Source organism: Prunus dulcis, chromosome 1 (genome assembly GCF_902201215.1).
Source record: "Prunus dulcis chromosome 1, ALMONDv2, whole genome shotgun sequence".
Lineage (NCBI taxonomy): Eukaryota > Viridiplantae > Streptophyta > Magnoliopsida > Rosales > Rosaceae > Prunus > Prunus dulcis.
Genome location: NC_047650.1, coordinates 42,676,895 through 42,704,101, shown reverse-complemented (window position 1 = coordinate 42,704,101; position 27,207 = coordinate 42,676,895). Strand labels below are relative to the sequence as shown.

General features: G+C 35.6%; 1 protein-coding gene across 2 annotated transcripts; it reads left to right on the top strand.

Moving 5' to 3' along the window:
- The first annotated feature begins 1,387 nt into the window (after positions 1 to 1,387).
- LOC117625702 (UDP-glucose:glycoprotein glucosyltransferase) lies at positions 1,388 to 27,207 on the top strand. Of its 2 annotated transcripts, XM_034357239.1 has the most exons (37): positions 1,388 to 1,796; positions 2,740 to 3,159; positions 3,266 to 3,419; positions 4,450 to 4,621; positions 6,831 to 6,904; positions 8,449 to 8,545; positions 8,619 to 8,731; positions 8,866 to 8,981; positions 10,818 to 10,875; positions 11,634 to 11,786; positions 11,889 to 11,987; positions 12,089 to 12,232; positions 12,758 to 12,826; positions 13,578 to 13,666; positions 13,808 to 13,970; positions 14,243 to 14,377; positions 14,511 to 14,610; positions 14,699 to 14,793; positions 14,935 to 15,047; positions 15,145 to 15,355; positions 15,644 to 15,712; positions 15,895 to 16,040; positions 16,850 to 16,951; positions 17,829 to 17,976; positions 20,343 to 20,399; positions 20,494 to 20,624; positions 20,768 to 20,856; positions 20,981 to 21,330; positions 21,456 to 21,545; positions 23,196 to 23,260; positions 24,435 to 24,537; positions 24,635 to 24,793; positions 24,893 to 25,033; positions 25,220 to 25,263; positions 25,638 to 25,752; positions 26,338 to 26,490; positions 26,626 to 27,207. In XM_034357239.1, the coding sequence occupies exons 1-37, from the start codon at positions 1,636 to 1,638 to the stop codon at positions 26,800 to 26,802; spliced, it is 4,875 nt and encodes a 1,624-aa protein (XP_034213130.1). In that variant the 5' UTR covers positions 1,388 to 1,635; the 3' UTR covers positions 26,803 to 27,207. The 2 variants fall into 2 exon arrangements, with proteins under 2 accessions (XP_034213130.1, XP_034213136.1); XM_034357245.1 differs by lacking the exons at positions 23,196 to 23,260; positions 24,635 to 24,793; positions 24,893 to 25,033; ... (2 more) ...; positions 26,338 to 26,490; positions 26,626 to 27,207 and having other exon boundaries at positions 1,462 to 1,796; positions 24,435 to 24,538.

Below are 27,207 nucleotides of genomic sequence, written 5' to 3'. Positions count from 1 at the left end.
CCACAACCCACTACCTCCCTACCCTCTTACCCCACCCTCTGCGTAAACCCTACTTTATACCTCTCTGTCCCTCTCCCACTGTTTCCCTCCTCCGAATCCAACAAAATTTGATATAGATTGTTGAAGAATTGAGTGATCAAAAGATAGATATGCTGTTTGACATATGAACCTTCAAAAAGTATTGAGAGTAATTGCAATATGGCTATAGAAGAATAGTATTCTTCTTCAGTGAAGAAAGAGACTGGGAGAAAGAGAGAGAGAAGGGGGATAGATGGAAGTTGAAGACATTGTAGAGGGTGGGGGACGGGGCCATGGCAGTGCAGCATAATTGGAGTTGGAAGGGGTTAGTGAGGTTATGTTTTTTTATTTTTTATTCTAATTATTTGTTTAATAACATGATTATGTTTGTTTTAACAAATTTAAATTTTATTGTTATAGGGAATTGACTGAAATACCATTAAACTTAACAAAAAATTTAAAGAAATTAAACGTAGATGGTACATTGCAACACTATATAAAGTTCAAGTGGTTAATAGTAGAAATTAAAAGTTTAGGTGGAATCGCACACAAGTCTAAAAATTCAAATGGTATTTATGCAAATTTCTCTTAAACAAAACACCACAACAGACCTATTCCCTTTAAAAAAAAAAAAAAAAAAACCCAAAATTCTATTAGATAAAAGTTTAGGGAACTCACGTGCTTCGATTACTGGCACCCGCTCTTCTTCCTCTATCCAATAACCAAACCAAGTTTCCAACCAAACCCGTACTTATAGACCTTAATCAATTAGATCAAATTACAAGACAGTTTTGCACTGAGGCAGTTCCAAGACATATTTGCATTGGAGCAGTTACCTTTGTTCGTGCATTGGGCTTCGTTGGGCCGCTTTGTGCAACATTTGCTCATTGTCTATTGAACCACATTTGCCTGGTTGTTGTTGCTGATGAGCAAGTTTTACTGTAGTACTCTTTTTTCTTAACCGAATATTCCTCAATTTGGGAGTTTTTAAAGGCAAAATTTTAATGAGGCCACAATTGCTTCATCATTGGATCTAGTCATTCATATATTTTTTTACTCCTCATTATTTTACGCCGTGGATCTTTTTAAGATCACGTTCTTGTTTCTGGCTTTCTCGTTGGGTTTTGGATGTTTTCATCATCTCCGCTGTTTACTCTTGGTGTTCTAATAAAGCATCTTTTCCAAAAAAAAAAAAAGAAAAAAGAAAAAAACAGTTGCTCTGTTGCAGCCCGATCCGAGAGTCGAACTTGGGCTCAAAATCAGCGCCGAAGCCTGACGAGTAGCGAGCCTATAACGAATGGCCACGTTACGTACTCAGAACGCCATGCAATCACAGAACACCATGTCATACTATGACGTGGCGACCAACACTCAATTACCAGAAAAGCCCTTGGACATTTCAGACAAAGACCAATAGAACCGTTAAAACAGTCTCCTTACTCTCACAGACACAGAGTCGTCTTCTTCGTCAGTCTTCGCTCTCAGCCGAAAAACCTAAAACGAACAAAAGGAAAATCCCACATGACCTTCGTTCTCTGATTCATCAATGACGGATCTGTTTGGACTCGCATGCCTTTGAAGGATCACAACTCTTTCTGTTTCATTTGGTAACTGCAAATGGGGACCCGTTTTAAATTCGTGTTTTGTGCTGTGACCATCGTGATTTGTTTGGGAGTGTTTGGAATTGGTTCGGTTTCTGCTCAGAATCGAAGACCTAAGAATGTTCAAGCTGCGGTTCGGGCCAAGTGGTCCGGTACTCCATTGCTCCTAGAAGCTGGGTAGGTTGCATATGCATTTAAGAATGTGAATGCTTGCTCATTATTCTCATTTTTTAAGTCTGTTAAAGTTTGCGTAAGTTTTTCTTTCCATGATTTAATGCAAAGCGCATGCTTTGACGAATAGGAATCTGCTTGCCCTTATTCAAAAGAAAGGGAAAATGATGGTTGAATAGGAGTGCGTTTTGGCAACCATGGAATGAGCAATGCCTCAACAGATATAATTCCAACATGGTAAAAGGAAGTTAAAATGGCGAGAGTTAGGCGTCGAAATGTTAGAAAGCAGAAGAGTAAATGATAGCTAACAGTTTTTTTTTGTATGGAGATAGTCAATCTTAAACTGATTTGGACACTTTTCTTTATTCTTTCTAGTATATGTAGAAATTTAAAGAATTCATTAATTTTATGTAGTTTAGACGGTAATTGTTGTGACATTATTCAAAAATCAATTTTTTTCCCTATAGATGACCAAAAGTATGAGTCCTTTAATGGAGAAACTAGCATTGGGGCTGTGAAATGTGTCCCATGAGTTTTCCACAATCTTTCCAAACAGAAGGAGTCACTGAATCTTGAAGGGGATCATGGTCTTGAATGTAAGTTTAGGCCAGAATAAACGTGTCATAAACACAAGTGCTTTGCTCCCTCTGGAAATTCTAGAAGGGACGAGAGTTTTGAGGTGGTTTTGAGTTTTGGGATATAATTTTGTCTTGGAACTTGGAAATGCATGCATGTTCAAGTAGGATTCATCATAATATTGTGCTCATATGATGGTCAGAACAGAATCATATCTTTCTGATGATTATTTGTTAGATAAGTTAAAATTTGGTGTTGAAATGTAATTGAAATCAGTAAATTAAATTTCCCCTGAATTTTGTAAGTACAGTTTATTTTCCTATGTTGTGCCTTTCTTAAGCTATTGTTAGCTTCCGTCTTTTGTCTTATGCAGTGAATTACTATCAAAAGAACAGAAAGACCTTTTTTGGGACTTTGTTGAGGTCTGGCATCAGAGTGAGAAGGATGATGTTAATTCTCATAACGCTAAAGATTGCTTAAGAAAAATTGTAAAACATGGCCTCTCTATTTTAAGTGAACCACTGGCATCTCTGTTTGAATTCTCTCTTATGCTGAGATCTGCATCTCCAACATTGGTGCTTTATCGACAACTAGCTGAGGAGTCTCTATCTTCTTTTCCTCCGGTTGATGAAAGTAATTCGAGCGAGCATGCAGAAGGTAAAAGGTCAGATCCCTTGAATGTTGGTCTAAACCCAAAAGGCCCTAATGGCAAATGTTGTTGGGTGGATACTGGAGGTGCACTGTTCCTTGATGCTGCAGATTTGAAAATTTGGCTTCACAGTCCCAGAGAGTCGTAAGAACTGCTCTTTCATTTTGCTTTGTTATCTATCTCTGCCTATCACTCTAAAAAAGAAGCCATATTGTGCGCAATTCCTCACTTTATATTTCTTGGCTTTCAGTTCTGGAGATTCATTTCAGCAGCCTGAAATTTTCGAATTTGATCACATCCATTTTGATTCAAGTGTTGGAAGTCCGGTTGCTGTTCTTTATGGAGCTCTTGGAACTGATTGCTTTAGGGAGTTCCACCTCACCCTAGTTGAAGCTGCAAAAGAGGTTCGCAACTTGTGTTATCCACTTTAATATCCTCTTGGACATTAGAGTGATTACTCATACTACGTTAGATTTTTCTTTGTTTTCAATTTGGAATAATTGTATTAGAAGTCGCAAACGTGGGTTAGGCGAGTTGGCCAGGGCAGTGAGGCCATCCCCTTGCACCCAAGTTCGAATTCCCCTCCATGTATGTTAGATTAATTTAGAGCAATTTAGACTACCGCTGGTGTTCAAAGAAAAAAAAATTGTATTAGAAATCTAGAAATGGCTATCAATCATATTATAATACATCAGGGAAGGTGAATATAGCCCAATATATTTAGGTGTAGCAAGGTAAAAATAATTTTGGATTCTTAGAATTTTTTTTGGTCACTTGAGCAACATATATTGCTTACATACCAACTGGTTATAGAAATTAGAGGCTTATATTACCACGTAGCTTTCTTTTGTTTTTTGACCTGCATTTCATTTAAGCTTATAAACCATAGGGCAGATTTAAAAATGTTTCTAATAGAGGCGGTAGGCGTTAGACATTTGAAGCAGTGACTGAATCTACACTTCTCACCAACAGAAACACTTTTTGCAACATAAGTGTAGTGTATTTTGTTTCTGATCTTGCTACAAGCGTAGAACTAATGTAATAGCATTGGCAAATACCAATTTTTCTGTTAATTGTAGGGATACTCTTTGAAACACATAACGCCTGGATGTATGGTAGTGAACATGAGGGAGATAATTGACTTAACGTGTCAGCTTTGTGTTCTTTTTGTTCATTTTCTACTTCTTCCTTTTTTACACAGTACGTACTAACTTGTCGAAGTGTAATGTGCCACTAATATTACCAAATTATCATGATGCTGTCATGTTTTCCAGCTGTGTACTAGCTCTCTAATATGCATACATTTATATGTATATATATATTAGGTGAGTGTTGCATGCATCATTTTATGCACATCATACATACCTTTGATTGTTTGCTAATTTTTTCGTGTGATTTTATGCTATATTTGCTCATACATTGGCTAACTTCCAGGGAAAAGTTAAGTATGTTGCTAGACAAGTATTGCCTTCTGGCTGTGATGCGGAGATTGACCATTGTGGTGCTGTTGGTACAAGAGATTCGGTAAACTTGGGTGGTTATGGAGTAGAACTTGCTTTGAAGAATATGGAGTATAAGGCTATGGATGATAGTACTATAAAGAAAGGTTAGAATAATTGATCTAGCTCTTGCCCTTGAGCACCCCTGCTGTGCTTAATCTTTAGAAGTTAAAAGTTAGTTTTCTCTCGGGAAAGCTGATGCTGGTGAAGAGTTTCTCTGTTCAATCTTTTACAACTTAATTTGTGTATTAGTCTACTGCCTTTTGGGATAGTTATTTTACTGCATGAGTAAACACTTTAATATTTTTAAGCGTCTTAATCTCAGAAGTTATTTTTGATAATTTTTCCTTAATTTCTGTTTGCCGAATTACAGTTTCTCTTTCACTTGATTTTATTTACCGACTTTTTCATGGGTTGTAGAAACAGTTCCAGTTCTTTCAATTGGGTTTGTACATGCATTACGCATCATTTTGGTTTCATGATGTTGAGTTCAGTTGGAGTCAATTCTCAAGGTGGGGGATTTCTAATTTCTTCCATTTTGGTCCTCTTCCCACTATCCAGTGGTACATGAGTTGGACATCTTTCATTCATTTATTCTCCACTTTTCATGTGGCTCTTTAATTTAGAATAGCTTTTGCTTTTAGGCAAGCCTTAGAATATGTCATCTTTTTTTCTTTTCTCAAAAGTTAGATAGCAAGTGAGTTGAGTTGCATGACTTTGAGAAGAAAACTTTTGGACTTAAGTATATAACATAGAAAAAAACTAGGCTAATCCATGAGCGTGTTCTCTGCGTGTATAGGGTCTTTGTTGTTATAGTTGTGGATATGTGATAAAAAAATTCAAATTAAATTAAATGTTCAAGGTTGTTGGAACTCTTTTTTTTTTAAAAAAAAAAAAAAAAAACTATTTAGATCACTAAAGAATTCTATTCGAAATTTCTATGCTAAAAAATCTAAATTTCCATTTTCATAGAAAGATAGATTTTGTTAATCACACTCAAAGAGTATATGAATGGGGGCAAGATGTCCACTACAATGACCTACAAAACCTAATCTGCTGATTTACAAAGAACTGCCACATCCAATAACTCCAAAGTTATATTTGCAGAAACAAATTCAACAGAACATCAATAACTGAAACCAAATTGAATTTGATATGTGGAAGGTATGCTTTTTTATTTATTTATTTATTTTATATTATAGGATTATTCATGATTTGGTGTGGAGCTGTTGCAGAGAGTTTGAGGGCATTTGATTTTCAGGATGTTTCCTTCTAAGATATTTTATATGGTTGGAAAGCAGTTGCTTTTTTATTTATCAATACGTACTTTGTTGGTAGGAAGTGTTATTGAGTTTCATATGTAGAATTGTTAGTACTGATCTGTTGAAGGGGATTGTTTCTTTGTATTGTTTTGTGTCTATTATCTTTGGTGGGTTTGTTACGGTATCAGTAAAACTCTTACTGATACAACACCAACTCATTGCGATATGTTTATTAGAAAAATAATACGACTATGAATAGCTTAATTCTCACAAAGTCAATCACAAAAGTGAGTCAGTGCAAGAAGGTTTCTAAAGACTTAGTAAACTCTAAGAAACTCAGACATGTAGTAGTCTTATAAAAAATAAAGAGAGACATTGGAATGCGTGAATAAAAATAATATATAATTTTTTGGGGAACAGAATCACATGATCCCCTCGAGCAGTTTCAGAACAACTGATACAGTTTTACTCTTTATAAACCAATGCTACACTCTTCCAGAAACTGCTCGAGTGGAATTTGATTCTGCTTGAGTGAATTACAGAAAACCATTAATTCTGCCTGAACGAATCGCAGAAAACCATTTCTTTGTTTGGTTTTCAAGATAAATCAACACTTATTTGAAAGGCTACACATCTTTATTTACATGCACAAATGTGTACCAAAGTCATACTGCCCCACTTAAGACTTGAGATTCGTCCTTAGTTACCTCCACATCCACACACATGATGTAAGCTTGATTCATTTGTAGCTTGAAGGCTGTCTTGAGTAGTAGCTTGCACACTAATTGCTCAACTCGGCTTGAATAGCCTTGACTCTATTTACAAAGACTTAGGTTTAGGATAGAAAATTGCAAAGTTCCAGTAATATGAATTGTACACTATTTTGTATAGTTTATTTTTCTCTTTTTTTTCCCTCACATCTTTATATTATTCTGTTTTGTTATTGTACCAAGTAAAATCTTTTTTGTGCTTTTACTCATGTGTTTTAGGTGTTGGAGTCTTTTTAATTTCTTTTGTGGTTAAGAACCTCATGAGTTTGAGGTTTATGCTGCAGGGGTCACTTTAGAAGATCCGAGGACTGAAGATCTAAGCCAAGAAGTCAGAGGGTTTATATTCTCCAAAATTCTGGTTTGTTATCCTTTATATAATAGCACAAGTTACAGTAACTTTGTGTTTGTAATATAAGATACATAAGTCTATGCATGGTTGGTGTGCTTCCTCGCTATCTTTTTGTACATATTGATCGTTGTGGATGGGAAACACTGCAAAGTTATTGAAAGCAAATAGTTTCACATGGAAGCCCTTGTAATTTTTCCACTGAAAGACTGATTTCTAGACAATTCCCAACCTATAAGGGTATGGAGCCACCATCGAGTTTAGTGTAGCATGTCAAGTGGAAAAGGCTGATAGGGGTCACCATTCCACGAATGAGAAAAATGGAGCGTAAGAATGTTCAGTCTTATACTGGAACAAAAAATTGAAAATTTTCCTTTTTTGTCCCCTTTATAGAAAGCAGAAAAAGATGGAACAAAATAATGTTTGGATTTATCTGATTTGCTACGCCCTTGCTTTTGGTGAGTTTTGAAATTGAGAATGAAATTAAGTTGCAATTCAGATTAGGGATAAGTGATATATATATATATATATATATATATATCATGCACATGTGCATTTTTTATTAGTAAAAGTGGAATGTGTATATATGAATAGTATGTATATTTGTCATTAGATACGATCGTGGTTTTAAATGTTTTACACACATATTGTGAATATTATGCTTGAATTTTCATGATCCACAGATATACCATCTGTTATTAACTAAGTTAAAAGAAGTTATGAGGAAGATGAGTAGTAAAGGCTACTGGACTCAACTGAAATTTGAGAAAAGAAACTAGTGGACACATAGAAAATTAATCTGGGATTGAGAAATTTATTGGATGGTCTTGATGACTTATAAATTAATAGGGTTGGTTGATATGTTTAGCAAGCTCTAGAGGATTAGTAAAACCCAGCATCATGATACTTATAGACAGATATAAGCATAACCGAAGGCTGCACCAACTGCTCTTTATTAAGCTTGTGAGTTTTATGATGTTGTATATTCTGAAATAAAGCATATGGTTTTGTGTTTTAACCCATGCGGGCAACATCAGGGTATGACCAACGGATCACTAAACATGTGAAAAAAGAAATTGAACTAATTTTGTTCCAAGAAGATTAATTGCAAAGCCCTCTTCAAAAGGTTTGATTGATAATTTGAGAGAAGGGGACCTCACATGCTTTTAATTTTGTAGAAAAATCATTTTATTGACATTCTTTAGGAAAGATGATTGATTCTGTGACTAAAGCTGGAGTAGTGATTAAAATCAGAAGTTAAGGTAGATACCATTAACAAGAAGCAAAGTTTCTCAAAGATGGTGCAATTTTCATATGAAGATTATTGCACCAATTTGGAGAGGTAATGGAAGGCACCTTTGACTTGCTGCTTCTGAGTGAGTTTGTGCTGACTTGCCATTAACTGATGCTGTATTTAACAATTCAATTTTATCAAAAAATGGAATTCTATAACTTCGTATGGAATTGTTGTAATGTGGGGAATGGATAATTTGAAGTTCAGAACTTCCGCCCAGTCACCATAAAGGATGACATTATTTTGCTCCATCTACTTGCAGGAACGCAGACCTGAACTCACATCAGAGATAATGGCATTCAGGGATTATCTGTTGTCTTCAACAGTATCTGATACACTTGATGTTTGGGAACTAAAAGGTATCTGCAAATTAAGGCTTTAGTCTTTGTTTCTGATGAAGTGCAGTATGCTAAATAGTACTCTTTTGAACAGATTTAGGACATCAAACTGCACAGAGGATAGTTCATGCCTCTGATCCCTTGCAAGCAATGCAGGAAATTAATCAAAATTTTCCAAGCATTGTCTCTTCCTTATCTCGCATGAAGGTAAAGCATTTTTGTACAGTTTGAATTTGACATGAATCTTATAAAATTTCTTCTTCCTCATGGTGAAAATATTTCCAGAATAGATATTTTGTTTTTGCTGTTGTCATCAATTCACCAAGCCTTTTGCTTTACAGCTCAATGATTCAGTTAAAGATGAAATAAGTGCAAACCAGAGAATGATCCCACCTGGCAAGTCCTTAATGGCTCTGAATGGTGCTTTACTCAATATTGAAGATATTGACCTTTATCTGTAATGTTTTTTCTCTTACTGATTTTCTTTTTATCATTTCACACTGAAGAACTTGCGTAATTCTCACAATTTGTATTATCACACTGATGGTGATGCATGTGGTTGTCTGTTTTAACCAATTTAGATGTATAGGATTTCTTTTGACTTGACAAATGTTTGTGTGATCTAGAGAGACTTTAAGTTGCTTTAATTGTATTATGAGCTTGAGGAGGGTGACAGGATAGTTTTTCAATCGTACATGATATGGTTTAATATTATTTTGTAATCTTTCTTTCTTTTCTTTTGTTGTGAAAAAAAAAAACTTCTTGCAGATTTCAATTACCATTAGGTGTCTAATTTTGTTTCAAAAGTTTTATATTATGACTCAATGGATAAACATAACCCATACTCCCGTCATTATGATGTAAAAAGGCCCTATAAGAACCCTAGAAAATAGATATATAGAGCCCTTCTTGCAGCTGTAGGATGAGTAACTGCTACTAAGATCACTGCTGGAGCCTGGAGCCTAGATTTTCTAAAGGCAAATCAAGGAAAGTCTGTAGGATAGTTTAGAAACTGAAAACTCTCTCGCCTTTAAAAATAGTGCCATGTTAAATTGCTCTTCCATCTACTTCTGCTGCTGCTGAAAATTTTCCAAATCTTCTCTTAACCATATTGCCTGCAATTCCTTGATTCGTCTCTGAGTTCTCACGAGTCCACTCTGGATTATTTCCTTTCCAGCCATGGACCCACAACAAGCACAGATCTGAAATGGCCCCTGATTCCACCTCATGTACACAGACCCAATAAGAAAAACAACCCCAAAAAATAGATATAAATATAACCCTTCTTGCAGCTGCAAGATAATTAAATGTTACTCCAATCACCGTTGGAGCCTAGATTTTCTAAAGCGAAATCAAGAAAAGCATGTAGGATAATTTAGAAACTGAAAATTCTCCCATATAAAAACAGTCCTAGGTGAATCTGCTATTGCATCTCATTACCAGTATGAATACATCTTATTATGTTCTACTAACCATGTATCTGATAATAGATTACCTTCATAAGAAATCTCACCACATTAAAATTTCACATCATTCACCATTAGCTTGTTCAAAATTGTATTCATCAACCCTTTTAAGAGTCTTGTGATGTTGTCCTATTCGAGTCTGTCTTTCATGCTTGTGCTGATCTTTATGATCCTCCGTGGGTATATTTCGTGTTGCATGTACCATTTTAATCTGTTTGGATGCAGAAATGCTTTGTAATATCAGTGAAATGATGCAAAACATGGAAACATCAACTCATGGAAATGTCACAATTTATTAGTAATGAAATTCAGTTGTATGACATGTTTTGCCTTTTAGATGAAGAGAAGTTTTTGGGGGTTATGGTCTTGCCTTCTGAAGGTGCTTTTGTGAAAGATAGGCAAATTTTAGATGCAGTATAGGTGGGTAGATTGTGTAGTACTTCACTGTAATTGATTTGCTTGTTGCTCATAAAATAAACTCTTGAAATTGCACTCCTAACCTTGCCTGAGTATTTTCTGTTAAAGCAGACTACTTGTATTGATTGAATTTACCTTTTTCTTTGCCTATAGATTGTCCAAAATCTTGAGAAAACCATGCATTGTTGTAAATTTGAATGTCATTTATCAATTTTAGTGGAGAACGTTTGATTGAAAATGGTATCAATTGTTATTACAGTAAGAGGTGCTTGAGTTGGTATCTATATGTCCAGCTCTGTTCCTGTCACCTTTATACTTTTCTGTTGTTCATTTGACACGACTGTTTACAAGTTTAATGCTCAACTTAGTCTGTTCAACCACTGACATTGCATTTCCTTAATATTTCGTAGGTTGGTTGACTTGGTACATCAGGATTTATCATTGGCGGATCAGTTTTCAAAATTGAAGGTGAATGGAGTTAAATCTTAGCTATGATTAGCTGGAAGAGTGCACATCATGGGCTCATATGTGGTTAATTCATGCAATTGACCTGTTCACTCCCATAAAATGAAATGCTAAACCTTCAATTTTAGGATTCACACAATATTAGTTTTTATGTCTTAAATCGGAGCATCTTTTTAAATTATTATTATTTTTTTTTTGAAGGGGGTATGAATTTGTGTTATTGGCCCCCTTTCCCTCCCTTTTTTACAAACTATTTGTCTTATGGAAGCAATTTTTGTTTTTATATTTTTATATCTTTGTGAAATGTGATTAAAAGAATGGTCTGGTGCTTCTAGATTAAAATGTTATTTAAAGGTGATCTGAGTTAGGGATATCACCTTCACTTTCATCAATCTTCTTTTTCAGTCAGTTTGCTACTTTTGAATAGAGTACATTGCTGGGGATCCTTGGGTTGGTATGACACTCATTTGTACTATTTGTTCCTACTTCTGGATGGCTAAAATATTTAACGTGGTTGAGGCTGAGATGGGCAGATGCACATCCAATTCATGGGTTAATTCCAACTCAGATATTAATTTTGGGCTGGGTTGGGCTTTGTCTAATGTCTTTGTATATCTGACTTTGAGCTGACTAAGCTCCTGGTGTAGTCCTGTAGGTCTTCTTTCAAATTTGATATATAGTAGTGTTGAACAGTGTTGTTCAATGAATTATACCATAGATTTGAAGTTAGCTTGATATATTGTTACTATCAATTATCACAGATTCCTCATAGCACTGCAAGGAAACTCCTGTCGACTGTGCCTCCTCCAGAATCTAATATGCTCCGTGTAGATTTTCGTTCAAATCATGTTCATTATCTAAATAACTTGGAAGAAGATGCTATGTATAAACGATGGAGGAATAATCTAAATGAGGTGGATATATTGCTTCTTTCAGCCCTTCTGTCTCAACTTTGGATGACATCATATGCCTATGTTTTTCTGGAAATATGATCTCTACAATATATTTGGGTGTAGATTTTGATGCCAGTGTTCCCTGGACAGCTACGTTATATCCGTAAAAACCTTTTCTATGCAATTTCTGTTATTGATCCAGCAACTGTTTGTGGTCTTGAGGTAAGTTTTATTCTCTGCGACGTGATAAGTGATATTCGGGTTTCATATTATCTTGCTGGGTTGTACTTATTGGATGATCTTTTTTTGTTCAAATCTTGCAGTCCATTGACATGATTACGTCTTTGTACGAGAATAACTTCCCTATGAGATTTGGGGTTGTACTGTATTCTTCTAAGTTCATCAAGCAGATTGAAACTAGCGGCGGTGAAGATGACAGTAAAATTGAGGAGGATATATCCAGCTTGGTAATTTCTTCTCTACCTTTCTTATTTTGTCACTCTTTTGTGTATTTAATTTCCTCCTATGCTTTAGCTGTTGAGAGTATTATCCCAAATCGTGGAATTAAAGACTTGCATAATACCTTAAAAGATCTTGTTCCTTTCAACCCATTGACAATTGGTCACACATTCTAGCATGATATTAGAGCAGACTATCCACGTGTTGGCTAACAGCCACATGTGCTCTCACGTCACCAAATAACATGTGTTGTCCATGTGTTAGTCTTAAGAGATGCTACATGTGAGGGCGTGTGTTGAGAGTATTATTCCACATCAGAAATAGAAGCCTTGCCTTGGTGGTTTAAATGATCTCCGGTGTCTCCACACATTGCCAATTGGTTTTGGATTGGATGCTCACATTCTAATATTAGCAACCTTCCGTATGCCCCTATCATACAAACTACTTTTCATGTCTTACAGTAGCGATTCTTGAAAAAGGTTTTCCTTGCAGAGGCTCCTGGATTATAAAGAAACACTTTTTTGTGTGTGCAGATTATACGTCTCTTCATTTATATCAAGGAGAATCATGGAATTCAAACAGCTTTCCAGTTTTTGAGCAATGTAAGTGTCTGCTGTGATGCTTCTGTCAATTTGTCTCCATATTAGTTAATAATAATTGCACTAAAAAGATATTTCAATTGAGATATAATAATTGCTTCTCATATAATGCTTTTTTGTAGCTTTTTTTGCTGTCATAATGTCACAGTATTTCAACTGTTGTCATCTTTTATTGCATCCTTTTGTTTCACGTGTTCATTGCATTGTTTTGTTTTCTTGTGTTGTGCTGTGTGCTAAGTCTGCTCAAATGTTCCTACTGCTTAATTGACTAAAGCACCTGATCCCTGTCTTGATGTGTTATTTTCAATTTTTTAATTTTATCTCTACTCCTTACTTCTTTGTATTCTGGACTGGTTATTAGAAATAGGCTTACTTTATACAGTATTGCATATGGTGGAGTTACTTCATCCTTAGAAAAAGAGGCACATTGTATCCTGTACCTGGACACAGTGCCACATTCTTTTTACCACTAAATAAGATTTTACATCTTAATATGTTTGTATAAGTAGGCCTCATGTTGGACTAATTCGGAGGGACAAATTAGATATAGAAAAGTGCCATGAAGAACTTCTCTTGTAACTTGAATGATTTTAGATGGTCCCTGTATTCTCTGGGCATCTTTGCGTTAATGTTGCTTCTTGATGTGCACTAACATCTTCGCACACTTTTTTTGACTTGTAAGATAATGCCATGTGAAGCAATACTCCTTAATTTTATGCCTAAACAAGACTGTTTCGTTTATTCTGCATGTCAGATAAATAAATTGCGGATTGATTCTGATGGTTCTGATGATGATGCTCTTGAAATGCACCATGTCGAAGGAGCATTTGTAGAAACTGTATTGTAAGTGTTTATACATATTTTTTACGGCTGATTTGAATTCCAATACTAGTATGTTAATCATGATTTCCTGTTAAACAAATATATGTATTCCTTATTTTATTTCTGGGTGAGCTGAAATCTGCTCTTATTCTCCTTTTGTAGATCCAAGGCAAAATCTCCACCTCAAGATTTATTACTGAAGCTGGAGAAGGAGCAAACTTACAAGGAACTTTCTCAAGAAAGCTCCATGTTTGTCTTTAAGCTGGGTTTGGCTAAGCTGCAGTGTGGCCTGTTGATGAATGGGCTTGTGGTGGATTCTAATGAGGTATTGTTTAGAAAAAACAGCGTTTGTCAACGAATACAATATCATTTTTACCGTTTTGATGTTAGATAAGCTGAATAATGCACTTAGAAATTGAGGGCAACATAGTAATTAAACTCTATTTTCACTAGCTCCCTAACCTTCTCTATCCTACTTCTATCTACAATAACTTATTTTGAAACATCCATAGCATGTGTAGCCTCTTCTAGTTCTTGAATATGTCCACTGTTCCTAGATGGTATAAACCTTAAGTCTTTTTGGTTTACATTGATCAGGAGGCCCTTATAAATTCCATGAATGATGAGCTACCCAGAATACAGGAGCAAGTTTACTATGGGCATATAAATTCTCGAACAGATGTTCTTGATAAATTTTTATCGGAAAGTGGTACTACTCGCTATAATCCACAGGTGAGCATTTTAGAATAATTGTATTCAAAATTTAGAAAGCTTTAATTAGAGTCATGATTGTCTATGTATTGCAATGATTTAACATGATGTATATTTTTTTCTTTTATTTTATTTTTGTTTTTGATTTATGTAGATTATTGCTGGTGGAAAACCAAGGTTCGTTTCTCTGTCTACATATGTTCTTGGAGGAGAAGGTGTCTTAAATGATATTAACTATTTGCATTCTCCCGAAAGTAAGCTGTTTCTAAGTAAAAACCTTTAGTTCGTGCATACAATTTTGCTCAGTTAATTCTAACTGGTGGGTCATTTGATTCCACCCAGCTATGGATGATTTGAAGCCTGTGACTCATCTTCTAGCTGTTAATGTTGCATCAAAGAAAGGGATGAAGCTGCTTCATGAAGGCTTATACTATCTGGTTAAGTTTTGAACACTTGCATAATTTAAATTAATATTATATCTTTGCTGTCATAATTTCACCCTAAACGTGTTCATCACCATCATCATAATTATAGATGTTGTTTTCTGTTTTGTATTTATTTATTTCATTGTAATTCAGATGGATGGGTCTAATGCTGCTCGAGTAGGTGTGCTTTTCATCGTCAATCAGCATGCTGATGTTTCTAGTCTTCTTTTCGTGAAGGTGTTTGAAATCACCGCATCCTCGTATAGGTTTGTATGTTTATCAGAGCATAATGGGAATGTTATATCAAAGCTTAATGGGCAATGAATAGATAACTCATGTTAATTTTTCATGCTTCTTGTGCAGCCATAAGAAAAAGGTGTTAAACTTTCTGAGTCAGATGTGCACCTTATATGAGCATAATTACTTGCTTGCACCATCTAAAGCTGCTGAGAGCACTCAAGCATTTATAGATAAAGTCTGTGAGTTGGCTGAGGCTAATGAGTTATCATCAAAGCCCTACAGATCTGCTCTTTCTGAATTTTCTGCTGACAAATTGAGAAAATATGTGAATAAGGTATACAATTATCTGTGTGGTTTGGCTTTTTATCTTTAAATTCTAGTGTGTATAAGTTCACTGCTTTCATCAGATGCCTACTGACTTCTGATAGACATTGGCCTGCTGTAGGTCCTCGCAAATAGTTCTGTGTATAGGGTTCTTTTGATGCTTTTGCCTTTTTTTTTCATCCTTTTTTCCTTTTTTGGCCTTGCAAGTTATTAAGAAATTATTTTGTCTTTATCTGTTCAGACATTGGTAATCTACTGTGAGAATGTTCTTGTGATAGCTGTGCATGATGGTTTTCAGGTAGCACAATTTTTATATAGGGAACTTCGCCTTGAATCTGGTGTTAATGCAGTCATTACAAATGGAAGGGTGAGTCTTCTATGTTGACATTCTACTTAGTTGGAAGTCATATTAAATGTTATTTCAGCTCTTTTACTTAAACATAGTATGAAGTTTCAATATTTAAAAAAAAAATAATTATCTTTACAATTAGATTCCATGTCTAGGCAACTATCCCTATATTAATGAAATCGTTTTGTGTGATGATATAGGTGACACCTTTAAATGACGAGAGCACCTTCTTGAGCCATGATTTACGTCTTCTAGAGTCTCTGGAGTTTGCACAGAGAATAAAGCACATAGTGGAAATTATTGAAGAAGTGAAGTGGCAGGATGTGGATCCTGACACCCTAACAAGGTTTTTTAGTCAAGCTTCTTTACTTTTACTGTGCAATGCGCTCTGCTTACATCCTAAATTAGCTGCAAGTTTTTAACCCAACCATTGTGGAGACCAAAGATAATTATGCATCGTTTTTTGGCTTGATCCTGTGTATTTGAATTTAAGATGTCTAAGCATGTTCCAGTAGTTTTCTTGTAAGTCAACAAATTTTAATTATTTCTATATGAACGTAAACTAGAAATTCATTCTGAAAGAGAGATATTGGCTTTCTGCTTCTGCCTTCTTGCATAGGATACCTAGTGAGGAAGTTTGTTGGTTTCCCTTTGCTGCCAAAAGCTTAAGCTGTTAGGACGTGGGCCAACAATTACTTTATATTCTAAGACATATTTTATATGACATGCTCTCCAAGGTGGCAAACAATTTTACAGATTTCAAGTTTCTTTTTAAAATTTATTTATTTATTGTTTTTGAATCTCAGTTATTGCATGCCATATTCACAAGTTTGGTCCATGACCAGTTCTCCTTGAGGATTGTATTACATGTATTCAGTTTTGAGTTTTGGGTATTGGTACAAGTCCTGATCTTGGATTTCCCTATTTTGTTGGACTTTCCATATATTTGGATGATCCAGTGCAAATGAATTTGATATAAGGGAGCCGTCCATATAATTGGGGTGACTGGGGATGACTGATAATGTCGATAATGACTCTCAGTAGGGATCACTGATAAATTTTGGCCATTTGTAACTGACATCAATCTTTTTCGTTCACCATCTTATCTTTTATTCGGGTAATGACTAATTGTGATTTTTCAAATCGTACTTGCAGCAAATTCATTAGTGATACTATCATGTGTGTGTCATCTTCAATGGCTATGCGGGATCGAAGTTCTGAAAGTGCACGCTTTGACATTTTGAATGCAGAATATAGGTAAACAGATAACTGGTTCTTTGAGTGTATGTATAGTATGGCACAATGACAACTAGATGTCTCATTGTAATTTAGTTTCATAATACCATGTAAACAACTTTAATATTGTCTTTAGATATCTAATATTTAAGAAAAAGCATGAGTGAGTGTGGTCTTTAGTGGCAGTTCACCTGGATATTTGATGTTGGGTGCAAATTTTATGGGCTTGTTTGGGAGTGATTCTGAATAGGCCAATAATCACTTATAGAATTGCTTATCCATATAGTCACTTTAAGTGGTTTTAAGTGATTATATAAAGAAGCACGTGGGAGGTGCTTCTCCCTATAAGTGATTTTGGGCCAGAATCACTCCCAAACGAGCCCTTATTGTGAACAAAGAGCCCAACTAGTACACAATTGATATTAGATTTGCAGCCCAACTCCTTAAAACTTAAAAGTACACAATTGATGTTAGATTTGCAGTTTAGATTTGTAGAAGGACCTTGATTTGCAGCCTAGTGGTCTTAGGTTCAAACCCCAATGGCACCTTGGTACTGTGTGTGTGAGAGAAACCCCCCTCCTCCTTGTAGTTTAGATTATCGCTTGTATTAAAATAAAAAAGTAAGCAATTCATTGTAGTTTCTAATATTTAGTGAAAACGGAAATAAAAGGAGGCATCTTTTGTAACTTTCCCATATTTGTATCTGATTGTAGTCTTAGTTTCTGTTGTGTACAAAAGTATAGCTTTTGAAATATATGAACCATAGTTAAGAGAGAAGCGCCTTGGTATAGTTTGTAGTGGTGATTCTCATGGATATGTTGGGGTCTGTAAAAAGTTAGATTATGTATTTTGTTGTTCCATTATATCTTACACTCCTTTTTTTCTTTATCCTTTACAGTGCCATTGTTTTGAACAATGAAAATTCTAGTATTCATATCGATGCAGTTTTTGATCCTTTAAGTCCATATGGCCAGAAGCTATCATCAATTCTTCGCGTTCTTTGGAAATACATTCGGCCCAGCATGAGGATTGTACTAAATCCAATGGTGAGATAATACTTGCTCAGTTGCTTAAACTTCATAAATGTGATACATGAATGCCTTTACCTATTATGTGTTCTTTCCATTCTACAGTCTTTGGTACAGAAACTCATACATATAGAGTTAAATTTTCAAACACAAACTAGCATGCAACTTAATACGGAACAAACCACCCTTTTGGAGTGCACCTCACAATCGGATTTCATGATCCGAACCATTCATTTTTCTAGAAATCTGAATGAATCGAATGATTTTATTCTTCTCATTCTGAGGTATTTATAAGATGTACAAAGTATACAAAAAAGGTAAGGATACAAAGTCAACTATATTAAATAATAAACCCTAAACCTAATATATCACGTCAACAATTTTCAATTAGCTATTTGATTATTATCATAAACTCTTAAATATTGTTCTTGATTCCATCTGTTTATCCGGCAATCATTGCCTCGGAGCTTTTTGTTTTGATAGAGGACCCTGAAAGACAACACTTTTTTCTACATTTTGTCCATCCCTGGTCTCTCATAGCATGCAAAAGGACTCAGCAAAACTTGTTCTGCTGCATTCTATTTTCTCCTCTGGTCATATTCATCTTTCCTTTTTGTTCAGTTCTTTGTTTGAATCATAAACTTAGATGATCTTGTATTTACCAAGTATGGTATTGTCTAGATTTCTGCTATCCCAAAGTTTGGGGATGGCAATTTTTGTCACCACCCACAAATGGAAATTTTTTTTTTTTTGTTTTTGGAGAAGAAACGAAATTTATTAAGTAAAAGAACACGGAGGTGGATAAGGCAACCACAACCGAAGAAAAAAAAAACAAAAAAACAAAACAGAAACAAACAAACAGAACCAACACCTCCCAAACTAACAGGGAGGAACAAAACCGAAAAACCACAGAACAACACACCCCCAAACCCTCATTTAACCGCAGCTGCCATATCCCTCATAATTGTGGAATAAGAGTAGTCTTTAAAATCTTTTGTAACAGAAGCCCAAAAAGCTGCCCAGTACTTAACTCTATCCCAAAGATCACTCAGTCTCACTCCCTTATAGTCTTCAAAGATTCTCCTATTACGCTCCATCCAAATGATCCAGAAAACAGAGTGGACCAAACAGCCCCATAAGGTTGAAGTGAGCTTCCCCAATCCCCAAACCACAAAGTCAGAACAAAGAAAATCAGAGCACCCTTTCAGAATCACCCAAACAGTCCCAACCTCCCTCCACAAGAGCCACCAAAGACTCAAGGAAAAAGGACAATGTAAGAAAAGGTGGTCCACACTCTCCTCACAAAGCTTACATAACACACACCATTGAGGAGACAGGTACATAAAGGGTCTTTTCCTTTGGACAAGATCCGATGTGTTAACTTTCCCAAGCGCCACCAACCAAACAAAGACTTTGACCTTAGGGGGAGACTTGGCCTTCCACACAAGAGAGAAAGGAGGAAAGGTCTCTGCCCTCCCCTTGTTGCGCAAAAAGGACTGAAAGGACTTGCATGTGAAAGATCCCGAATCCTCTAGATCCCACCTTCTCCTATCCCTTTTAGAAGCACACAATCTGATACCTTCCAGAGTTTCCAGCAACTTGATCACCTCGGCAGTCTCCCTTTCATTCAGATTTCTCCTAAACCCAAAGTCCCAATTATGAAGAAAAACCTGAGTATCCATAAAACAGTCAATGCTTAAGGTATGCTTTGAAGACAGCGCAAACAAGCGCGGAAAAATGTCCTTCAACACCCCCTCCCTCACCCAACTATCCTCCCAAAAATCTGACCCTATTCCCATTTCCCACCTTGAATCTGCAGCACTGTTATAAATCCCACAAATGGAAATAAATCTGATCAAATGTTATAAATGTTTAGGTTTCCTTGCCAGAGTGTTTGGTTTACCATCCAGTTGACCTGCCAACAGAATTAAAAAGTCACATTCAAGTTGATCTACCAAATGAATAATTGACTTATGATTGGTATAGCCTTTTTATTTTTATTTTTAAATGGAATGAGAAACAAATTTTCATGAATGAATAATTGACTCATGATTGGTATAGCCTTTTTATTGTGGCTTTATCTTTTTGAGGTTTGACCCTTTTCCATAGGTCACGGTGTGTTGTTACCTGTTTGATTTGATATTCAAGCAGTTTATGAGTTTTGATTTACAAATAATAGAAAGCCTGTCCTTTGCCTTTTCAGTGTATCCATGTGTTGATACAGTACTGTTTATGACTGTTGCCATCGATAAACCAAAGATGGTCTTTTGTTTGGTTTTGGTATTTTTGTAAATTCATGGCTAGGTGTATATGTTTCTTTCATTGCTTTTGTTAATACAGCACAGTTAATATTCACCACATTCTAACAATTGAGTTCTTTTCAGAGTTCTCTTGTCGATCTTCCTCTGAAGAATTATTACAGATACGTGGTACCAACAGTGGTATGCTAGATGACTAGTTTTCTATAAGCCCAATACTTTTGTTTCCATTGGAATGTAGACTCCTGTATTAGACTCTTTGTCATCATATTTGCAGGATGACTTCAGCAGCACCGACTACACAATAAATGGGCCAAAAGCCTTTTTTGCAAACATGCCACTGTCCAAAACTCTCACAATGAATCTTGATGTTCCTGACCCATGGCTAGTTGAGCCTGTTATTGCAGTGTGAGTTTCTCCATTAACACAAGTTTGTAGTTTCTGTCATACTGTCATTGACTCTGATTCAAACAAAATGTAGAAGAATTTACGTTATGACTACCACTTTTTATGCTTTGTCCTTTACTAAATTTATTTCTAATTATACACAGCCATGACTTGGATAATATTTTGCTCGAGAATCTTGGTGAGACACGGACATTACAAGCTGTGTTTGAGCTTGAAGCTCTTGTCCTTACGGGTATGATTGTGTTCTCTTGAGATGAATTGTAACTCAGCATTACCTTACAATTTTACTGCAAGTTAAGGGTGCGGTGAGGGTTACTACTATGTTGTCATATGTACTGACAAGTCGTCTTAACCAGGTCATTGTTCTGAGAAAGATCATGATCCTCCCCGTGGCCTTCAGTTGATTATTGGTACTAAGAGTACACCTCACCTGGTTGATACTCTTGTGATGGCCAATCTGGGATATTGGCAAATGAAAGTGTCTCCTGGGGTTTGGTACTTGCAACTTGCTCCTGGTAGAAGTTCGGAACTTTATGTTCTGAAAGATAATGGTGACGGAAGTGGAAGCAAAACATTTTCCAAACGTATCACCATAAATGATTTGCGGGGTAAAGTAGTTCACCTGGAAGTAGCGAAGAAAAAGGGAAAGGAGCATGAAAAATTGCTAGTGTCTGATGTCGAAGACAACACACAGGATAATAAGGAGGTGAGTGCTTCTTGTTATTACTTTTGAAATATTGTCCTAATTCCTACTACTGTTGTGACCAAATATTGTCTTAGTGTGTAGTCTTAGAAATGTTATTATTTTTATTTTTCTTTCCATTGTTGTAGGGAAGTAGCTGGAACACCAACTTCTTGAAATGGGCTTCTGGTTTTATTGGTGCTGCTGAACAATCAAAAAAGAGTGGAAGTACTTCAGTGGTAAGGAATCTTAGTAATTCCTTTCTTTTCTTCACGGGATTGTATTAACATTGTTGAACTGCTGTTATTCTGTTTTTGGTAAAATTGCAATGTACCACATGTCATTTCTTCAATCATTGCAATGGGCAGCCATAACAAACTATAGATTGGTACTTAGTTAATGGAAATCAATAACAAGTTGTATACATAAACATAATAGAAATATATAATTTAGTATTGGTCCGAGTCAGGTTAATATTTGTCTCTACTGGTGGATACAAGTAACCTGTTAAACTTAATGAATTATATACATACCAAGAAAAGGCCAATTATATAATAATTGGAATGTATCAGTTCGGTGTTTTGGGTTTTAGTCTGTATATATAAAGCAAAAGGACCATGAAGGTTAGATTTTCAGAAATAACTTAAAATTACCCTCAGTTTAAAAGAAATACTACAGTTGCTCCCCAATCCAACATTACAGAAGAAAAGGATAATCTTTAAAGTCTGTTGAAATGAATGGCCTAGTGAAGACCAAAACCTTAACTCTCACAAAGATCATCTGCCCTTGCCACTCCATAATCTCCAAAGATCCTCTGATTCCATACAAATTATCCATAGTACAGCCAAGACATTACCACTACCATTGAAGTATAGTCTTTGTCCCTCCGCGAAGTGCAGAATGTTTTTAACTTAGCCAAGATTAACTCCCTGTTGCAGTCACCCAACTCACTCCAGCGTCCTTACACAAAGTTATGCAATAATCCTGAGGCTACTTGAGAATACACGAAGATATGATCAGTGCATTCCCTCTGTATCTTACTCATAATGCGCCATTGAGGAGTAATAGCAGCTTCTCTACCCTGAAGAAAATAACAAGTATTTCCCCTCAGGTGAGCCCCAAGCCAAGCCAAAATCTTTTCCAAGTTGTCTGCACTGGGGAAAAAAAAAAAAAAAGCCAGAGCTGCATCATTTGTATTTAGGAAACTAAAGAAAGGTTAGCAAGAAAATTCTCCTGAGAAATCCAACCTCCATCTTCTCAAATCAGGTTTAGCTTTAACAATTCTAGTACTCCAACAATCCCAGTAATGAAGATAACTCAACCAGCTCTTCAACCTTTTCCAAGAAGTTCCACTCAACCTGCTTATAAGCTTTTCCAAAGTCCATTTTGAAAAATATTACCACATTTTTGTTTATTTCTCACCTACTAATTTGTTTGCCACCAAAACTGCATCCAAGATCTGTCTTTCACAAATGCCACTTGAACATCTGAAATGGTGACACATAGAAAACCTCCCTTTGGCACAAAGCAAAAACCTCATACAGGCTCATCACTAAACTTATTGGTCTACATTTTCCTTATTTACTTTTAATTAAAAGCAATCAGAAGTTGATTTAGTCCAGTTCATCCAAATGGATTGCATTAGGTTTAGCAAATGTCTTGGTCTTTATGCAACTTCTTCCTCCTTTTTTTTTTTTCTTTTTTGTGTATGTATTTTTCGAGTTTCTCAAATACTGCTTCTGACTAATTTTAGATATGCTATTACTGATTACAGTTTGCATAATGTGTAACCTTACTTTAATTAAACATTATATCGACTCTGGTTATGTTTGATAGTACTCTCTATTATGGTTTTGGGTAATGATAGTCTTGCAACTTTTCCTTCTTAGGAGCAAGGAAAGGATGTACGACATGGAAAAACGATTAATATTTTTTCTATTGCTTCTGGACACCTGTGAGCATTTCTTCTGTCTTGATTTTGATCTTCTTTATGCTTTCTTTTACAGTCTTTCTTTGGTGAACATAATTGAGTCCATGATTGCTTCTGCATCATTATTTTGTTTATCAACATTTTAAAATTTTAAAATTTCTGCCTTGTATTATAAATGGAAAGTACAATATTCACTTCTTCGATGATCAAAATGTCATAAAGAGTCATGATGTAGTAGGATACTACTAAATATCAAGTACTTCCTTAAAAAAAAAAAAAAAAAAAAAATCTAGTACTTAACTCCCTCACACAAAACTTCATTCTTGTTCAGATTGTGATATTCTCTGTGTTTAATATGTCTTATATGTTTGATTGTATGTGCACTATAATATTTAAGCAAGATTTGAAATATCTTGTGGCTTGAAAGTTATGCAACTAATAAATTGGTTGGCCCACCATGCTTGATATGGTCCTCATTTTCCTAGAGGATAGATGGAATCTTACTATTTTGGGAACTCAGTAACTTTGAAATTTCCTTAATTCATGATCATTGTTTGGATTATTGTAAGGGACATCTTGTTCATCCTCCTTGCACTCCTGTTATTTCTATAAACATTGGTTTCTTATGAAAAATCAAAGATTGAGTATACATGTTGTATTTAGGAATTAGTTTTTAATGTCTTCCAGCCTGGAGGTGAAAGCCACAAATGATGATCCAAAATGACATTTGTGAACTTCCATAAGCCGTTGTCTCGAAAGTACACGAGCCTGGAGTTCATAAATATTTGGCAGATGGTGTGGTCAATTTCATTGGGACCCCAGTGGGGTGTGAATGCAATTAAGTCAAACCTCAGGGGTTCTGAAATTGACCCACAGATGGTGTGCCATACGATACAATTAAAGTGTTGAAATTGGTTCTTTATATGCCTATACACGTTGAATTCAAAAATTGGTTTTTGGACGGATCTCAGATAAATTCTCCCACCCTCTTTGTTGCATACCGAAATAATTTGTCATTTTGCAACTTTTACAATTAGATAATCGTAATAGAAATAAAAATGAGAATGGTTATTACAACTATCATGATGATAGTAATCACAAGAAAAATTGTCATCATTATTCTATGAGATTGGCTTATTTTAATTTTTCCGTTAAGCATGAAATCTTTTAATGACTTTCTTGTGATATAATTTGGCAGATATGAACGTTTTCTAAAGATCATGATTTTAAGTGTCTTGAAGAACACCCGTCGTCCAGTCAAATTCTGGTTCATAAAGAACTATTTGTCTCCTCAGTTCAAGGTTATAAATGTTTAAGTTGTACATTTGTCAAGGCTCGTTTGCAGAGAAAAAAATGAGACTGCTTACTTGGATACTTGGTCATTATTATTATATGCAGGATGTCATTCCACTTATGGCTCAAGAATATGGTTTTGAGTATGAACTAGTTACCTACAAGTGGCCTACATGGTTGCACAAGCAGAAAGAAAAGCAAAGGATTATTTGGGCCTATAAAATCTTGTTCCTTGATGTTATCTTCCCCCTTTCTTTGGAAAAGGTATTGCCATTTAATATTTTGTAAGACAACTTGCTGTCTTAGTGCTTTTTCATATGTATATATATATTTGACATCTTCAATATTTGCCAATATCTGCAGGTCATTTTTGTTGATGCAGATCAAATTGTTAGGGCAGACATGGGAGAACTCTATGACATGGATATAAAAGGAAGACCTCTTGCATATACTCCATTTTGTGATAACAACAAGGATATGGATGGATATCGGTTTTGGAGACAAGTAGTTACCGATAATGCCCTTATCTTTTTTCTTTTCTTCAGTTTCTATATTTTTTTATGCATTCATGAAGTTTGTCACCAATTTCATGGATCCATGTCTGCTAGAAAGAGTGTTATGGAGTAGTTTGGTAATTCATCATTGGTTACTTGCTTCTTATCTTTCTTTTTTTTCTTTTTTTGGGAACAGGGTTTCTGGAAAGAACATTTACGGGGAAAATCTTATCACATAAGGTCAGTTAGTGCTTATGTTGAAATTGATCATAAGTTGGACATGTTAAGTAATAATATATTTGTAGTAGTTAACTATTGTTTTCAAAAGCTTAGTCTGTGAGAATGTGAGCCAGCATTTATTTGATGGTCTAGAACTACCCCTCACATGTGGACTTCTCCCTACCACTAGAGGGCTCAACATGGGGAATTCAACTTATGTTGAAAATTTGCAAGTATAAGGATTTGAACTTACAATCTTTTGTTCTGAATACTTAATAAACTATTTTTAGCTAATCATGGTTTTCAAAAGCTTAAAACTGTTAGGATCTGAGCCAAAAATTATTATTCTAACAAGAGGGAGAAACTTGTGGAGCTGATGTATTGATTTTGTGCAGTGCTTTGTACGTTGTTGATTTGAAGAAATTTCGAGAGACTGCAGCAGGAGATAATCTGAGAGTTTTCTATGAGACTCTTAGCAAGGACCCAAACAGTCTATCTAATCTTGATCAGGCAAGTAGTTAAGCTCATAATTCACAGTTCTTTTGGTTGCATGATCACGTATTTACGCTATGTGACGAGAATTAGTGTGCTTGTGCATGTCTTTGTCTGTCTGATAGTCTATTTGTCTTTTCATTTTAAGGCATAAAAAATTGATTTTCGAAGATGAGACAGAGACATACGGGCCCCACTTGGGCACTGAATGTTTATATTTTAACAGTACTGTCACATGTGGGCCCAGACTCCTCAAGTAGGGCCCAACATGTATAATATTTGATTAATTAGGCAATGAAAATGTTTTTATGAATTTTACATAACTTTATCTTTGTATACGTGCAAACAAAGAAATGGATGTGTGCTTGCTGCCGTTCCAACGTAGCAGTTAATGTTACAAACTAACGACCCTAATCATTGAGTAAAGATACCCATTTCACTTTTCCCCATTTGCACCATCAGCAAGCTCCTATCTGGAGGAGAAAACAAATAAGAACACAACAATTTTACATTGGGAACACATCATTTGGAGGCTCTTTTCAGACGTACATATTCCATTATAATTTTCATTAACCATTCTAAATGCCACTATTAATGTTACAGGATCTTCCAAACTATGCTCAACATACAGTACCGATATTTTCTTTACCGCAAGAATGGCTGTGGTGTGAATCATGGTGTGGTAATGCCACAAAGTCCAAAGCAAAAACCATTGATCTTTGTAACAATCCCATGACTAAGGAACCCAAGCTTCAGGTAGATGTTTGTTCCTTTGGTTTGTGTTTTTTCCCCTACTGAGTACACACACCTTGGCCAAGTTATCATTGAACTTTTTTCTTTTCAGTGTTCTGATGTGCAATTACTTTTCCTGAATTTTATTGAATCTTGCAGGGAGCTAGAAGAATAGTTTCTGAATGGCCAGATCTTGATTTGGAGGCGAGGCAATTCACTGCGAAAATCTTAGGTGACGAACTGGACGTCCAAGAGCCCACACCACTGCCTAATCAATCGGAGAAATCAGTGATTGGCAGTCCAGCAGAGGACCTTGAATCTAGGGCAGAGTTGTAAATATAATATAAAATACACTATGGTTTGGTATAAATAGAGCAATTATGCAAAAGATCTTGGGTAGCCGGTACACTTTGCATAATTTGACCTCAAGGTGACAGACAGCCTTCCAAACGGTGAAATTGTTGTATCCTAAACAAGAGATTTTGGCCAGCAAGAAGACCATGTGATACCTGAAAAGAGAGGCTTTGCAGGCTTTTCATTTTCATTTTCTATTTTTGATTAGCTGCTGAGCCTCGTTCAGGCTTATTAGCTAGTAGCCCTAGATGTACTATTTTTGGCCCTGGATGTATTTTAGAAAAGAGATTTTTGTTGCTATATATTAACCAAGAATACAAGAGATTTTGCGATCTTTCAATATTTGATGACAATATAAATGAAGGCTATTGTTTACAAATACTGATA